This window comes from Hemiscyllium ocellatum, chromosome 7 (genome assembly GCF_020745735.1).
Source record: "Hemiscyllium ocellatum isolate sHemOce1 chromosome 7, sHemOce1.pat.X.cur, whole genome shotgun sequence".
NCBI lineage: Eukaryota > Metazoa > Chordata > Chondrichthyes > Orectolobiformes > Hemiscylliidae > Hemiscyllium > Hemiscyllium ocellatum.
Window position 1 is genome coordinate 74,281,223 of NC_083407.1, and position 18,290 is coordinate 74,299,512.

The 18,290-nt window shown below is 37.4% G+C and overlaps 1 protein-coding gene across 1 annotated transcript in view; it reads right to left on the reverse strand.

Moving 5' to 3' along the window:
* nckap1 (NCK-associated protein 1) overlaps window positions 1-18,290 on the reverse strand; it is a 201,914-nt gene that overhangs the window by 73,702 nt on the left and 109,922 nt on the right. The window contains exons 14-17 of the mRNA XM_060827346.1: window positions 17,678-17,759; window positions 17,473-17,531; window positions 12,617-12,762; window positions 9,175-9,307 (exon numbers count right to left, since the gene is read on the reverse strand). Of these exons, the coding sequence (XP_060683329.1) occupies window positions 9,175-9,307; window positions 12,617-12,762; window positions 17,473-17,531; window positions 17,678-17,759 (420 nt within the window). The remainder of the gene's footprint in view (window positions 1-9,174; window positions 9,308-12,616; window positions 12,763-17,472; window positions 17,532-17,677; window positions 17,760-18,290) is intronic.

Sequence of the window (18,290 nt, forward strand, 5' to 3'; positions counted from 1 at the left end):
CTAAAGAACTGGTAATGCTGTAAATCAGAAACTGCTGGAAAAACTTAGGTCAGGCAGCATCTGTAGAGAGAAAGCAGAGTTAACATTTCAAGTCCAGTGACCCTTCTTCAGAATGGTCTCCTGAATGCAGCCATTAGCACTGTGCATAAATCTTAGCTCAATATTACAAAATGCTACCTGATTAACTAAGCTTGTAAATTTTAAAGGTTTGACATCTGTAATGTATCAAAATATAGTTGATGGTTACCTGCATGGACATAGTTCCTAGGATCTTTCAGAAAATATGACCCTCTTTTGAAGAATTAGATTAGTATCAAGGAGTATTATTGGACACATCTCCGCTTTTTTGAACATTGCAAGATATTCAAGAGGGGTGTGCTCTCATTGCTCCAGAGTAAGCCTTTTTCACTTGTGCCTCTATCTGCAATGCTTCTAATCAGGGAATAAAGGTACCCTCTGTTGTCTCAAATTTTCCCATCAGATTATTTCTCAATATTGGAGAACAGAACTCAGAAAATCAACAGCACATCTATTTTTGATAGTATTGAAGACTTGTGCAAGAAGTGAAATTTCTCCACATGTCCAAAATGCTGGAAAATAGCATCACTCTATTGCTCTCATCAATCATTATAATCAGAATCCCAAACTGCAGTGGGAGCCTCTTAGCAGTTTTGTTCTGGAGTATAGGATTTAGAAACACTGGTCCATAAAATGTGACTGCCTATTGCTGCAATGAGCTTTGACATGGCCTCTTGACTAGATTGGTGGGATTCTTAAAACAGCACCTGCTTTTGGCGTCATTTTCTAACCCTGTCATAATTTAGCATTAGAATAAACTTTCTAGGAATTCCTCAACAAGCCCATCAACAATGTTCTCCCACCAAAAGAAAACTGCAACAGTTATTGTTGTGACACCTCAGAGGTTACAAATTGGTTATTATACTGGTACCCAAGAATGAAATTGGGATTGACCCAGATATAGCCATGTTATTGCAGAAAGCATAACTAAAACTCATTGATGTAACCCAAGTCCAAAGTATTAACCAAAACTACTGGACACCCAGCCTGCAATTGATTTTCATTAATGGCCACTGGTTGGCTGAGAAGGAAATCATACCATTTCTTGGCAATTACTTCAAAGGTCATTCTGCTACAATGCGCATTTTGTCAATGCAAATTCTCTGTGACGTGATTGACAAATTGGGGACACTGTTTCAAAAGCGTGAACTTTTGAAGCGTGTATTGGTTATAACTTGATTCTGGCTCCATTAGTTTAAATGGTGCCGCTATTACTCGATTTTCTCATAACACTCAATTGCCCACTGGTCTCAGTGGAAGTTGTTGAATTACTGTTGTTTGATTTATCAATCAATACTATTTAGCTGAAACCATGGGAGCTTTTCAACTAATAATGTGCGATAGATTTCCCATGCTGGACAATAATAAGCAACAGGAAATGTAATTAAGTATCTCTTCAAATAAGCCCGATGAGAAAATTGAAATTAAAAAAAAGTGCTTTAAACTTCTGGTCAAAAAATTTCAAGTTTTGCAAAGAACATCAGGCAGGAGACACGTTTTGCAGATGGTTTTCAGTCAACTATTCCCATAACAAGTTTCCTTAATTCATTAACTGGGGATGCTCATTAGTTGCACGATCCAGTTAACTGCTTCCTTTGGGGGCATTGACATTTTCTTCCTTTATATTAAGACTCCCATTTTGTTGTGAAATTTCTGATGCCAGTTGAGATCCAAGTGATCTCTCAGTGTGCACAATTGGAATTTCAATAGTAAGTTGCCATCATGATAATACCAGAATGTCAAACAAACAGTGCTTCCTTTATATCACTATGTCTTGCCTTACATAACTGGTAACTGACATATTTATGTGTTCACTATTGACACACATCAGAAGCTTTTAATCATAACACTTTCCCATATTTACAGTTTCTCATCTTGACAGATGCCGAGCACAGCAATGCTGTGTATAACTGTAGCATTATATTCTTACTTTTATATTCAAATCCTTTTCTAATAAAAAGGAGAGCAGTCCACTAGCCTTCTTGACTGCATGCTGTACTGCATACCAACTTGTGACTCAAGCACAGAGACACCTAGATCGCTTCGCACTTTGGAATTCTGTGGTTGTTTTCCAATCACGTAAATTCGGTTTCTTAAATCTTCTTGCCAAAGTGAACATCACATTTTCTCACATGATAACTGCCAGATATATGCTTACTCAAACTTATTGCCAACTGTAACCTCCTTTTGGTTGTGCCACAGTAGAGTATAGCTACTATGTTTTTGCTCTCCTCACCCAAGTCATTGATGGAGATTATAAAATAGGGGCCCACAGGATGAGACCACTCATCATATTCTGCCAAATGGACAAAGACCTATTTATGTAATAATTTCTTCCAAACAAGCAATCTTTTCACTATGCTAATATGAGCCGTTCTGTATGATCGGATTCTTTTTCATCTGAAATTCTTTGCATGACTTTGAATTGCTGCTGGAACAATGTCTATTAATTAACATTCTTTTATTACATTGTAATTTGCATGTTTTGCACTTGTGCACTTTATGCTGCCCTTTGCATGATAGTGTAGTTTGTGCTGTTCATGTAGCGCCGTGGCCCTGGAGGAACATGGTCTCCTTTTTTCACTGTCAGTTGTATATGCTAGAAATGACATAAAAGCTACTCTCCAGTCCATATGATACACACTATACCATGAGATTCTATTTTCTGCAATAACTTTTCATGTGGTACCTTGTCAAATGCGTTTAGGAAATCCAAATACAGTACATCTACAGGCTCCCCTTTGCCTACATTGCATGTCCTACTTTCAAACAAATCCAGTAAATTGGTTAAACAATTTATTTTTAAAGAAACCAAGCTGATACTTTCACGTTACTTTCAAATTTTCTTTCCTCCATACGTGCCGCAATAAATTCCTCAATGAGAAATTCTAACATGTTCTGCAGCACAGATGTCAAGCTAACTGACCTGCAGTTGCTGGTTTCTTCCTCCCTCCCCTTCTTGACTAGATGAGCTATATTTGCTATTTTCCAGTCTGATGAATTTTTCCAGAATCCATGGAATTTCAGAAAATTAAAACCAATGCATTGCCTCAATAGCCACTGCTTTTAAGACTCTAAGTTGAAGTCCTTCTGGACCCAGAGTTTTGAGACTCCGGAACTCTATCACTTTATTTGGTACTGTTTCCTTATACTTGTAATGTCACTAGTTCTTTCTTCCCTTTCTCCTCTTGATTTACACCTATTACTGGAATATTTTTTGCATTCTCTATAATGAAGACAAAAGTAAAACACGTGTTCATTTCATCTACAATTTCCATATTATCAATAATTAATTACCCAATCTCTCACTTCAGAGTGTCAACACACTCATAATTCACTTTTAATTTCATAAATACTTGCAAAATCGCTTCCTATCCATTTTCACATTCTGGCTGAAGGGCTTCTTCTGTACCAAATGATGCTATAATTCTTTGATCCTGTCCCTGACTAAATGAGAAAACACTATTTTAAGTGGTGTAATTGTCTCCTGGCACAATGAACTTGCTCTTCCCTGATCCACTGTTGGGTCTAAGGTTCAGTTTATATCTCAAATTGACCCAAAGCCGAATTTCAAACACTTTCTATAGGTGTGTTTGCTCTGGATTACAATGGCATCCAGGAGTTCCCACAAGCTGCAGCAGGACATTACTTGTCCTGCCATTCTTTTAAGCTTTAATCTATTACAGAGAAACCTCGATTATCCAAATACCAATTATCTGAAAATCGGATTATCCGAAGGAGATCTCGAGGTCTCGATGGAAACATTACATCAAAGATGTGTTTCCAACAGTGATCGTGTCTTTTGTTCACAGTGATTAAACAGTCACCATCTCCAAATGACTGACTGCCTGCTCGATCTCTCTTCCCACACTTTCCCTGGAGTTCTACACAAGTGTGTACCCTAAACCCCCTGCCCCCACATAATCGCTCCAAATTTGTCCTGTACAGGGCAAAGGTGGAACCTGTCAAAAAAGTTGCAGTAAAAAGTGGTGTGCGCGCGTGCTATGTGGTGACGTACCCTACAAAGGCAACTACAGCAATCTTGTTGCTGGTGTCTGGTCCGGCTGCCCCAGAGAGGGGCCAGGAAGGTAGTATTGGAGGTGGGGTCTCATGTGCTGTGTGCTGCTGCAGTCTCCTGAACGAGGAGCAGACTTTAAAATCTCTGAGCCCCAGAGGAAAGGCGTTTAATCAATTAACCGAATAATTGATTATCTGAACGAAATACTGACCGCCCATCACGTTCGGATAATCGAGGTTCCCCTGTAATTGTTATTACTATTGTGTTTTTTTTAATATACAGTTTGACTGCACTACCAATTCACATGCTATGTCAGAACCTAAAAATAGAAAAAGTAATTAACCAATTAGTAGTAGCCTTTTGTAAAGCAAGGACCAATTCTAGTCCGCCTCAATTAATCCAGCTGTCTTCGACTTGGGATTCTTTTCTTGTCTGCTTCCGTGGGGGACACAGACTGCCTGTCTCAGGGTCCTCTCTCATTTGCGCCTCTACCACTTCCATTAATCTGCTAGTTGCATCCCCAAAAAAATCGCCAACAGGTTTGCTGAGAATAATTTACCTTTCATAAACCCATGTGAACTCTGCATAATACTACCATAGTTTGCCTAATGTCCTAATACCACATCTTTTATTGTGGATTCCAAGCATTTTCCCTACAGTGTGATATTAAATCAACAGATCTGCAATTCCCATTTTTCTCTCCATCCTGTTTTTCTTTAAATAGTGGGGTTATGTCAGATGCACAAAATTAATATCAAATGGTGCTCCACGAAGAAAAACTTTGAGCCGCTTGCCGTTTGAAGAATACATTAATAATTTTGACTTAAATAGGAGAGGCATGATTGGGAAACTTGCAGAGGATACTGAAACTGATTGGGTACTTGAAAGTGAATAAGATGGTTACTCACAGCAGGAAGGTACCAATAGTTTGTCTCACTGGGCAAAAAGGTGGTAAATGGAATTTAATCCTAAAGATCCAGAAGAGAGAGATTTTTCATTTTGGGAGGCAAGTAAATACATAATAAACTAGAGGGCTCTGAGAGTTGGTAGACGAAGTGACTGCATGTCCAAAGGTATCTGGAAGTGGCAAGACATGTTGACAAAGTGGGATGCTTTCTTTCTGTCTTGGGTGAGGAAATGAAAAGACTACAAGAGATGTTATGGTTAGGCAACATCAGGACTCATCATAGAATCCCTATAGCGTGGAAAATTGCAATTTTGTCCAACAAGTCCACACTGACTTTCCAAACATCAACCCCTGTACACACCCCTGTACCCTATTCCTATAATCCTAAATTTCCCATGGCTAGTCCACCTAACCTACACATCCCTGGGCAGTTTAGTATGGCCAATTCATCTAACCTGCGTATTTTTGGACTATGGGAGGAATCAAGAGCACCCAGAGGAACCCATGTAGACAAGAGAATGTACATTAACTCCACATAGATGCCAGAGGCTGTAATTTAACCCATATCCCTGGCGCTGAAAGGGAGCAGTGTTCACCACTGAGCTGCCTCAAGCAGGTGTGCTCTCAGTTCTGGTCATTACAGGAAGGACATCATTTCTAGCAAATGTATGGAGGTGGTTTGCCAGTATTTTCTGAAGGGCTTGAAAATTGCAGCAAAGAAGAAAGATTGAATCTGCTAGGCTTGTTTTCCTTAGAACAGAGGAAGTGGAGGAGTAACTTATTTGGAGTGTACAAAATAACGTGAGATTTGGATAGAATGGATGGGGGAAATCTATTTCCTCAATCAGTGAGCTCAATTACCAGGTATACACGTTTCACATATAAAGATAGAGGGGATTAAAGAGAAACTTTGTCACTTTTTAGTGTGGATGTCTGGAATTTGCTGCCAGTTTTGAGATTGTGACAGGATCCCTCAACACATTTAGAACAAACCTGGATCTCCAAAGTGCTGTAACCTACAAGACTACACAACAGGCACTATGAAGTGGGATTTGAATGGATGCCTGGGTTATTCGGTCAGTATGCCTGACTTGCCTCTATTTGCACTGTAACTTTTCCACAGTTCTATTTGCAACTTTGACATCTACACTGTTTCAGAGAATAAAGATTTGCTGCAAGATGGCCACCAATGCATTCTCTCTCAAAGTGCCTTGTTCAATACCTGGGTGTAGGTCAAATCCACGGAATTATTCCAAGATAAATCCTATTAATTTCTCTTGTTTTATATATTAAGTGATACCTTGCAGTGACTCTTTTACATTAATCCCTATATTGTCAAGTATATTTGGTGAGTTCAGTGTTTTCCTATGTGAAGGCAAACAGCTACAATACATTTATTTAATTGCTCTGCCATTTCCTTGTTCTCTGCTTGTAAAGAAGCCACATTTGTTCTCGCCGTGCTTTACTTTTTATATACACAAAGCAGTTTTTGCAGTTGGATTTTAAATTTCTTTCTGGTTGATTTCATTTTAATGTAGTTTCTCAATAATCTAGAGTTAATTTGCACCGCATACATTTATGCTTTCCTTTGTTTAGATGCAACAGCCAAGAATCTGAAAGAATTACATCATTTTCAAACTTTATGTGTGATTCTATCACGTATGGTCACTCTTTCCTAAAAACTACTTTTCAGCAAGATTGTTAATTTGGTCTCCTTCATTGCACCATACGAGATTTAACAGGCAGACCTAGTTGGTTCCTCAATGTAGTGCTCCAGAAAACCATCTTAAATGCATTCCAAAAGTTCACCCTTTACAACATTAGAGCAAACTAGATCTATAAGTAGACTGAAATCCCTATGATTACTGTATTACCTTTGTTACCTGCACATCTAATATTCACATAGATATTATGATTTACATTACGGATTGCTGTTCACTGGCCTACACTTAACTCCCAGTTTTCTTCCCATTGCTGTTTCTTAGTTCAACCCAAACAGATGCTATACGTTGAACTTTAAAATTATGGTCGTCTCTCAACAGTACTAATGCCCTCTAGTTAACAAAGCTTCCCACTATCTTTTCTCAGATCCCTGTCCTCCCTGAATTCTACACACCCATGGACATTCGGATCCCAATGTTGATTCCCTTGCAGTCACATCTCCATAATGGCGATCAGGTCATACGAATGATTTTATACTGAAGCTGACAAATCATCTGCATTATTGCAAATTGCAGGCAAAGTAACTGCAAAAATAAAGCTCATTTTTCATTACTTGTCTAAACTCTGGCCCCATCTGCTGGCACACTAATTTATAAACACTTTTTCCTGCAATACTCTGATTATCCTTACCTTCAATGTGACCTTTATCTAGTGCTATGTCATTACCCTTTATTTGCACAGTATTCTCCTGTGTGACCCTCTTCCTCCCTCTATTTAGTTTGGGGCTCTATCTACTTCTCTAGTTATATAAATCATTAGAACATCTGTCCCAGTACAGTTCAAGTGAAGCTCATACCAACAGTATGAGCTGGTGCCAGTGCCTCATGAACTGGAAGCCTCCTTTCTCACACCAGTTTTTCAGCCATGCATTTATCTCTTATTAGCACATGTCTGAAGTAAGGAGTCAAAGGTTACATTTGAGATTCTATTTTCTAACTTGGTGCCCAGCTCTTCAAACTGGCCATAAGACTTATTTTCTGGTCTAGGCAAAAGTGACAGTTGCAGATGCTCGAGGTTCGAGTCAAGAGGGTGGGGCTGGAAAAGCACAGCAGGTCAGGCAGCATCCGAGGAGAATCGATGTTTCAGGCAAAAGCTCTTCATGAAGAATGACGCTGGGAGCATCGGGGGTGGAGAGATAAATGGGAGGGAGACGGGACTAGGGGGAAGGTAGCTTTTTTTTCCCCTGGTCTACCCATATCATTTGACTATAATAACTGGATCTTTCCTCCTACTGCAAATTCTTGTTGAGCTCAGACCAGACATCTCAAACTCTGGCATTGTACAGGCAACACAACCCTCTGGAACCTCATTCTTGGCTGCAGAAAACAGTATCCATCCTCCTAACTACACCATTTCTTACTGTCACTAAATTTCAACTTATTCTCAGCTTCCCCCCATTATAATGGCTTCCTTTACCATGGTGTAATGGTTGGTCTGCTGATCCAAACCATGACCTGCATTTTTGTCCATTCAATCTACAAGAACTTCAAATGGGTTGGTCAAGTTCACTAGCAAAGGCTTCTCCATTCCATCAATCCCCTTATCTGCCTTACAGTCACACTCACCTGTCCCTTACCAGTGAACAAACTAAATTACACAGACCCGAGAGGTGTGACCATCTGATGGAACAGTGTTCAGGTAATTTCTCTCCTCCCTGATACACTACAATGTCCGTAGATCACTCTGCGGCTCAAAAGCTGAGCTGAAGCTTCTCAAGTAGCAGATAATTATTACAAATGTTGTTCCCATAGGTCACAGTGGCATCAAGGAAATCCACATGGTACAGCTATGACACATCACCTGCACTGGCACTGTGGTGCTCTTGTAATAGAACTGCACGCTCTCACTCACCAAATCCTGGCTTCACACTGTACAATCAAGTAGCACTAACTACTGCCTTTTCACTTCCATTTCTTCCACAAACTTTCTTTCAATCACCTCAAAATAGACTCTTTTGGCATGATCTCAATTTTAATAGAGAACTGGACAGACTTTTTAGTTTATAAAGGAGACTTGTTAGACTGTGGAATGCCCAAGTAGAATAAGTGGACATGGTAAGATTCAAGAAAAGATTAGATTAGATAAGTAGGTGAAGGAAAGAGAATCACAGGATACTGGAAGGCACATTGAGTTTAGTGCTGGAACTTGGCATGAAAGATAAACACTAACATGGACTAAATAGCCTGTATCTGTGTTGTAATTTTTTTGCAATTCTATGAAATCCATTTTCATATTTCAAATACATAAAGTAAAGAGGAGAACACAATAGGAAAATCTAACTTTGGAAGCATCTCAGTTCAGTGAGCTGGTATCAGCAAAAGACCATAAATCAAGATAAAGGGTGCTACAAGTTGTATTTAGGTCAATTTATCACTACATAATCTTTACTGAAGCAAAACTTGATATCTTGTAAATGTTTGCAACTGAAATAGAATAAAAACAACCTTACCTCTTCAGGACACAATTCATGAGTGCAACTCATAAAATGTGTGCAAACCAATGGGAAAGCAATTGAATATCGTGACTGCGAAGGCAACTCCAAGCACTGGTGAAACATCTTCTCAAAAGCACGACTGTAAAAACTTAAGAGTATTAAGCAATGTCAATACATTTCTACATAATTACATGAAACTTGATACAAAATTTCACGTTGATCCATTCAAATAAAAACTTCCCAATAGTTTCCTATATGTTGTGAAGCATTCTGTTCAAAGTTTAAACCTGACTGGACTTTGGTCAGGTATGGATACTGTTGGTTCATGATCACAATTTTACTACCCACACATTTTTAAAAAATTGTTAGCTATTTACAGTGCTCCTTAACCTTCACGCCAATCAGATGTGTTTAATTTAGCACTTGGAATAAAAAATTGGTTAAATCACTGAGTGGGTTACAAACCCAAAATACTTTAAAATAATAGCAGTTTGCACATATTAGGTAGACAGGAGGAACCGTTGCTGCTATTGTTAGTGTCACCATGGGTTACTATGATTTATGCTTCAACCAGTCTTTACTGCACCAATACGTTTTAACATCTGAACAATTTTCTCATTCAATGTCTTCATATAGAGAAGAGAAAAGGTGGCTGGCTGACAAATGAATTGCATACTGTATTCAACCTCAGTTTTGAGCTTAAAATCAATTCAGACTAACTGATTGAAAGTTAATTTTTGGCAAATTATAAAGACCCCAAATTCTAAGAATTTGCTAAGAAACCAGCAATCTGAAAGGTCACAGGAATGGATGATAATGGAAAATGTACATGTCACTTGGTAAAGTAGGTGTGCTTGAAATGGAAATTGCTCCAAACCAAATCCAAGCAAAAGCAATTTTGCCAGAGCTGAAAACAGTCATTAAATATAAACTGATTGATGATAAAAACGCACAGTGGCCAAAACTTAATTTCAGACTAAATTATAAAAGAGAAACAAAGCTAAATTTATGTTACCTGAACTAAACCTATTACAGCTTTCAATGCATAGTATTCTTTCGTTCCCTATGTTTAACCTCTAGATATTCACTGGAGTGTTTTGTATCACAACTCAGTTTTGTTGTTGCCATCTTTTCATAATTGCTATTGTGATTGGGATTTCATGTTTATCAAATACAGGATGGTCTGTTATGCAGATTTTGCATGCACATGCGAGTATTGATGAAGTCATGCGTAAAACATCAGCTGAGTAGAGAACAGTGACTGTGGCTGAATGGCTCTCAATATTTCACACAGAGAGGGAGGACTGGCAAGATTTAGTCAAATAGTTCCTGGGCTGTGACATCAAGACATGCCTGTTATGACAGTCTTTTGCCTCTGGGTCATTAATGGTTTCATGGAGAACACCATTAGCTTCAAAAGTACGTTGTTAGCCACACGCAATGTATTCACTCCAGTTGAGTGGTGAGGAGGCAGTGCACAGCAAAGTCCTAGTTCGACATCCTTTGCTCCTTTCTTCGGAGAAGAGAGCCCCACACAGTGCAGGAGCCAGTGTCAGCACTCACTTCATATTTTGCAGCTGCGACCAAAGCCCAAGTCTCAACATCAACAGCTTGGGACACACCAGGTACCTCAGAGTTTCTTACAGGAGAAGAGCAGCAGATGCCCTGTTAATAAAACTTACTTTCCTCAATACTTTTACCTAATTTATTTGTAAAGTTTAAATATTTAGAATAGCATCTCACTGTTTGATGTACTCTTGCTTTTAACTGTTTGAAATAGAGAGTTGAATCAAGTAACTTTTGCTGAAATACAACGGAATAAATGGATTTGGCATTTATCTTGCATTTTTTTTTCTTATATAGCCTGCTTCAAAAGTCAAATCAGCTTTGCCTCTGTCAAATACATGTTTCTGGACGAGATGATTCCAAATCCGGACCCACAATACAATGACATCTTAAGCATAGCACGATTGGACCGGTGGCAAAGTGCACTCCCAGGTGCTTGCCCATTTTCCCCAATTTACTGGAATAGAAAAGGGAAAAGGAGGGATTAGCATCCAACGGAGGCAGAGCAAAAGTCGATTCAGCTTTTAATACGGGTTCCAGAAAGAGAGATAGAAGCAAAACCTCCAACAAATAATTTATATGGAAGCTTTGGATGCGGCAGTCTAACTTCAAACACATATTACCCCCTTTTCCATGGGATTATGGCATTGTGTCATGATATGGGATCTGACATGGGCAATCAACTAAAAGATCGGACTAGAAAAGAAGACTGTGCTGGTGGCAGAGATTTTGATGATAGAAGTCAATAGAGCAAGAGGGAGATGCATCCATGTACAAATCCATGATCTTATTTCTCTTTCACCTCAGCTATTTTAACAATAAAGCAAATATCAATGATTTAATTCTGAATAGATTTTAATTAACCACAACTAAGCTACTTGATACAGTCAGAAAAAAAGATTTCACATAGATTTAGTAGCTTAGCAAAGAATTTTCTTTTCCTAAATTAAATCATTTATTTATAAAGGTGCGACATTGGCCTTCATGGTTAATTTTGCACTCCATCTCAAATGGTGCAGATTGTAGTTTTGAACACATGAAATTTGTAAATTTCAAAATCATTCAGATGTACTTTCTTTGTGAACATGAAATTAAAATCAACATACTTGATTTTTTTTAAACAATAGGTAGCTATGATGAAGGAATGCAAAATTTGCAGACATTATGAAGCAAACTATGGTGATATTGTGACAAATACGAAAATTAAATAAAAATATATTTTCTGAATTTGCACTATTTGAAAATAAGTAATCCGAATAGTCACTATCCAAATGATACTCGTGTCAAAATTCAGTTGCAATTATCCATAAGCTCCCATAAGTAACAATGAGATAAATGAGAACATATTTAATTTTAGTGACACTGTGTACGCATCTAAATAATTCCTATAATACCTGTGCTTTGTGCAGTCTCATCTTAAATATTGCATTGCTCTGTAGCATTCCAACAGTACTGGAGAGGTCAGTCTACATTATGTATTCAAGTCTCTAAATTAAGTTTCATTCCAGTGTTCTGACTCATGTACATCATTGCTCTCATTGAACCAAGCCTGACACTAAATAAAAACATTTACATTCATTTATCCAGTTCTCATTGGAAAACGTTTTAAGTTTTTATATACAAAAACAAAGACTATGTGCCTTCCCAAGTATCTACCAAAATGTTGAAGTTTGAAGCTGAGGAAAATAAGTAAAAAGTGTTTTCCCCTGTAAAAGAAATAGTTCCGCAGGTTTTTTTGTAAAAATATACACTTAAATTTAATCCACTCGAAAAAAAAACTTGAAAACAGGTATGTGAATTACCTGCTAAAATGTTTTCTGCTGCTCCGAGTATTATGGAGTAAATTAACAAGCTGTTATTCCTTGAAATGAGAAAGAGAACATGCACTCACCAGAAGATAGAGAGATCTGAAGTTTCCACCAGCATTTCAACCAAAGAATCCACCATTTTTGTGTGAAAAATAATAGTATTCATCATTTTTCCTAGTTCCTTGTGGTCAGACAGATTAAGAGAAGCCTTGGAAACACTGGTATATGCCTGAAACAAACAAATGTGCATTTTGGATCAAGGAGATCTTAAGGAGATAAAACACCATTTTACATTCACATGCCAATTTTCCACTTCCTGTTTGTGTTGTGCATGTTGAGTTTTCCAAAGTTAACTCAACAAACTAGTTCAAGATCTCAGCCAAGATATGACTGTTTAGGTCACTGTCACAGAATAGTACTGAACAAATGTCCAATCATCCTACTGCCCTTGTTCTAGCTCTTTACAAAAACTATCCAATTAGTTTCAGTCCCTTGATCATCGCCTGTAGTCCTGCAGTTTCTTGGTTAAATATCTCCCACTAAAATTTGACTACTCTTAGGTTCTGAAGGGTCACAGTGAACTTACAACTCTAACTTTCCTTTCTACCTCTAGCATTCACAGTATTTTGTTTTCATTCAATCAAGTACCTATTCATTTCCCTGCTGATACCCAAAGTTGCTCACAATACTTCAACTGGAAGCCAACCAATAGTGTTAAGCACAATTCCCTTGCTCATGCATTCTAGACCTCTAGTTAAAGTTAACAGCCCCATACACTTTTCTAATAAAATAGCATTTTCAACATGTTCTGCTATCCACGAAGATTTAAGCAAATGTGCCCTCAGCTATCTCTGATTCAACATACTACACCCTTTAAATGTATTGCCTTACCTAACTGTTCCTACCGAAACAAAATCTACTATAAATTTCTCCTTTGATATAATCACAAGAACAAAAGAAACAGCATCCCAAAAACCCATCAATAAGGCGATATGATCCCAGTTGACTTTATTACCAGTTAAGTCTGCACCTAAAATTAAATATGCCTTGGTAGAACATGGTTCTCTTTGTAAAAACATGGTGGTCTTTGATTGAATGTACATATGGCTGCAGATTTGGTTTCAACAATAGAACAGAAGTTTATTACACTAAAGAAATAAAAGCTACCTAAATGTAACAGTTCTAAAAATTTCAAAATACACTTCGAAACAAAGTTTCATCTGGTCACCAATGACTCAATCTAGAAAAAAAAAGTTCTTTCCCAACCAATCTGTTGATTTGACTTAACCGCTGCTTCGAAGTTGTGGACTCGTGAGCTGCGAGGTCTTTTCGTTTGACCACTCATGCAACTGAGATCGTTGAATATGTCAACAATCTCCTTCATGCTGCCTAAAAGCTTTTCAGTCTCTGGGATTTTGTTAATCCTTAATTATTGATTATTTTAAACTCCCAAGTTTTCCTAACTGGTTGCAATGCCCAAGTCAATCTATGTCACAACAAGGAATCCTTGCAAGACCATTCTACACTGTGGTTAAGTAGGCAGCCATGGATGTAACATTTAAACTGCAAAATTAGAAGATCACACTGATGATACGCAATTTATAGCACTAAATTACTGACACACAAATAGAATTCATTAGAAATTCATTAGACAAGAACAGTAAAGGCATAGTCATATTCTTAAAACTAACTAAGTGAAAATACACCAGTGACTAGAACCCTTCATTGTACCACAAAGGTAAACTTAACCATCCAGTGACCGCTAAAATGAAAATAAAAACACATACTGTAAGCATTCATACAGTCTCTCTAAACATCTGTAGGTAAATATAGATTTTTAACTGGGATTCTGACAAAACAATTCACTTCTTCTCTTCACAGATGATAGGGGACTTTTTTTTCTATATTTTCCAGATTTCTAGCATTTGAAATGTTTCTCTTCAAACTACCAATAGTCCATAGCATTCTAAATCACAAGTCAAATTTTGGCTTCTAATTTTTTTTAAATCAGCTGATTGTAACAAGGATGTGTGTTCATCCAATAGCAGAAAAAATATGATCAATGTAACTGTTCTAAAACTACTACTGGATCCAAATTGTGAAGAAATTTAACAAAGTTAAAATTAGTGCTTAGCTAACTCATCACATCTAGAGAACAAAGTTAAACATTAAAAAATAGGGGATAATAAAATTAAAGCAATCTGGATTTTTCAGTAAATTTTAACAAGTTTATTAATAATAAGAGTTAAGTAAAAAGATCATAGTTCGCAGCAGGAGGTACAGCTGTTTAGTGAGTAGCTGATATGTTTTCTTAAACTAAGGTTTAAAAGTCTAATAAAAAAAGATATGGGTCATATATCATGTTCCAATGGGATCTTCAGGGTGAATCATGGTTTTCAGAGCTTTAATTGCAGCTGGTGTCACTGCATTACATCCATGAGATTAGGTGTTTGGTGAATCCTGCATTTATAAATGTGGTCAAGTTGCAGTTCGACAGATGTAAGCAGGCAGGGAATGAGTAACTGCTAGACAGTCATGATAGTTCAGGCAGTCGGTGCACTAATCCTGAGACATCTCTCTTTCCAACCCAGTATTCTCACCTGAATATAAATGAGAGAGATGGTTCCTACAGGCAGTGTAGCCTGAAGCTAGTCCATATCATCATGGCCAGCTGGATAAAATGCAGGCAAAGATCGGCAAATCATAGTTAGGGCAACAGACCAGTAGTTGTGTTCCATTTCAGTACCAATATTGGTATAATGAGTAATGGAGTCTTGCAGGCAGAGGTTAGGGAGCAAGAAAACAAAGTTTTGGTACAAATCTGAAAGTAGTAATCTCCAGATTACTCCCAATACCACATGCAGGTGTATATAGAAATAGAAAAATTGAAGATGAATGTCTCACTGGAGAGTTGGTGCACGATGGAGTGCTTTGGATTCTTGAAACATTAGGACTGTTTGTGGGAGATGGGGGTTTGACGTTAAAGGTCAGATGACTTACACCTGAATTGAGCTGGGAATGATTTACTTGTGTTATAGGGAAGGGCTAAAACTCATTTGACAGTATACTGGAATCAGGAGGTAATATCAGAGAAGACTAACTAAACAGAGGATTTTCTGGATGATAAGAGCTGTAGAATAATCATGAATGGCTCTTTTTTGGATTGGAAGTAGTATATAGCAGGACTTAAAGATTAGGACCTCTGTTATTTCAATTTATCTTAACAAACTAGACTTGTGCAAATTTTGAAATTGTGCCTGTAAACCCATGACAAAATTTGGGAGTATTGTGAACTGTGAGGAAGATAGTGTTAAGTTTGAAGATGACAGAGAGAATGGTGGATAATGAAATTTAATGCAGAGAGGCGTCAAGTGTTTTAGTTTGGTCATAACAAAGAGAGGCAACATAAAGACTGCAATTTGAAATCAGTTCCAAGAGCACAAAAATCTGATGGCATATGGGCACAAATCCTTTAAGATGGCAGATTACTACAGCAATGGATAAACCAACAGGATACCAGGCTTCAGAGTATAAAACAATAAAATTACCATAAATTGTATATAACATGAGTTTGGTCAATTCAGAGCATCACATGTCAGGAAAGATGCGAAAACATCAGAATGGGTGCATAAAATATGTTTGAGAATGGCTCCAGAGATGGAGGATTTCAGCTATGTGACTAGATTGGAGAAGCTGGAATGGAAATCCTTAGACAAGATTAAGTAGAGATTTGACAGAGATGTTCAAAATCACAAAGTGTCTGGACAGTGCAGCTCGGGAATATTCCCATTGGCAAAAGGGATGCAGAATCAAAGGACACTGATTTAAGCTGACAGCAAAAGAGAAAAAAAAAGTTTTGTGAGAAAAAATATCCATGTGTGTATGGATAGGATCTGTAACTCACACCCTGAGATGGAGGAAGATTAAATTAAGACTGAAATAACTGATCTTTATCTGAAGTGAAAAAAAGTGCATGGAGATGAGAAAAAGGCTTGGAAGTTGCTCTTCCAGAAAGTCAGTACAGAAATCATGACCCAAATGGTCTCCTCATCTGCTGTTAACATTCTATGATTAGACAAATTGCAGATCAACATCAATGGCTGTGATTTCATTGTATAAATTGGGTTTTTATTAATAGTATACTTGATTTAATTGCTTGTACTACAGGTGGAATTTATAAACCCTAATCTCAATTAATTGTTCAATAAAAAAGCATTTCTTCAAATCTGCAGCATATTGGCCTTATTTTTCCTCTTCTGCTAGATAGCTAGCACTGACAGTCTCATTATGCATGCAATTACAGAAAAAAACACATAGTACAAGTTCTATGAAGTCTTGAGTCAAATAGTTATGTAACATTCAAGTATCACGACTGACAGTACTAAAGAGGCTACACATACTCAGAACAGTGCATGTTTGCTAATGGAGAGTTAAAAACAGATTTTATAAAATCCTATATCAATTCAGAGGTGAAGGAATTCTAATCTTTCCAGCTATTCAATTTCATTCACTGTATACAAGAGAATACAACAGTTAACACAATTCCTCCTCCTTAAAAAATACATTAGAATGCAAAATAGTTAAAATCATTTTGCTTTATTTCCCATGTAACACCATGTACTTTAATACCATTTACAGATCACCTGAAATGAGAATTTATGGACAGATCCTGAAAAGATGTAAAACAACAAGATAGGTCTTTCAAGTTCCTAAAAATATACTAATCGCAGAAGTTAATTCTTCTAATTAGCCAAATCATAATTTTTGCTTTGACTGTAACAGACAGAACATAGTTAGCTGGTGAACTAACTCAGGAGGAAAAAGGAAAATATGCAACAAGAACTTCCCTACTGATCTTATTAATTTTGCAAGTTACATTTGAGCACATATTAATATGCTGTTGCAACAACAGCATTCATTAAAACCACACTGTTCTTACCTGCAGCCGAAACCAGTCCAGTCTCATCCCTCGGAAATCAAATACTTCTCCATCTTCAACTGTATTATGAAAAAAATAATGTTTAGCATTACCCAAGAAAAATGAAATTTCACAGTGGAAAATAAAACAATTCTTGATTCAGCCTCAAAGTATGCAAAATATTGAAGTATCTGTTAATATACATCAAAAGTAGTGATTGGTTCACCTTGTTTGACACTCAAGGAAGTCATAGTATTCACAAAGGAAGACATAATGATAGATTCATCTTCTGGACACACTGAGAGGTTCTAGGATGGAAAAAAAATCAAAAAATATTCAATAATATCATTACTCTGCTTTTTAAGCAGGGATGAAAGGAATAAGATGGAAGGGAATTGCATAATAAATGCACTTTAAAAAAGAATTTCCTTTATTAGAACCAATATGACACTACAATTTGTTTGTTTTTGCGATATGACAGAGGAACTTAAATTCTACTGTATACATTATACAAGCAAGTTTAAAAATCTACAACACCAGAAGAAGAGCGCACACAATGTTTTTGCAATTGAAATGATTGTTTATAAAATCATAAGCAGTTTTACCATATACTTTGACAAGCAATGGTGAAACCTCCAAGCAACTGCATGGCCATGCAGCTTAGAGGGAACTTTGCTGGCTAGGATACCAGCTTTTTGATTGCTGTTTTGTGGGGAGAGGGGGGCAGTTTGGGGATGTTGGTGTCTTGCATCTAGATTAGGATGTGGTGGAGGGAGAGTAGTGTGTAGAGTGGGGTAAGGCAGAGCATGTGCAACGGAGGGGAGACTGGCAGTATCAGG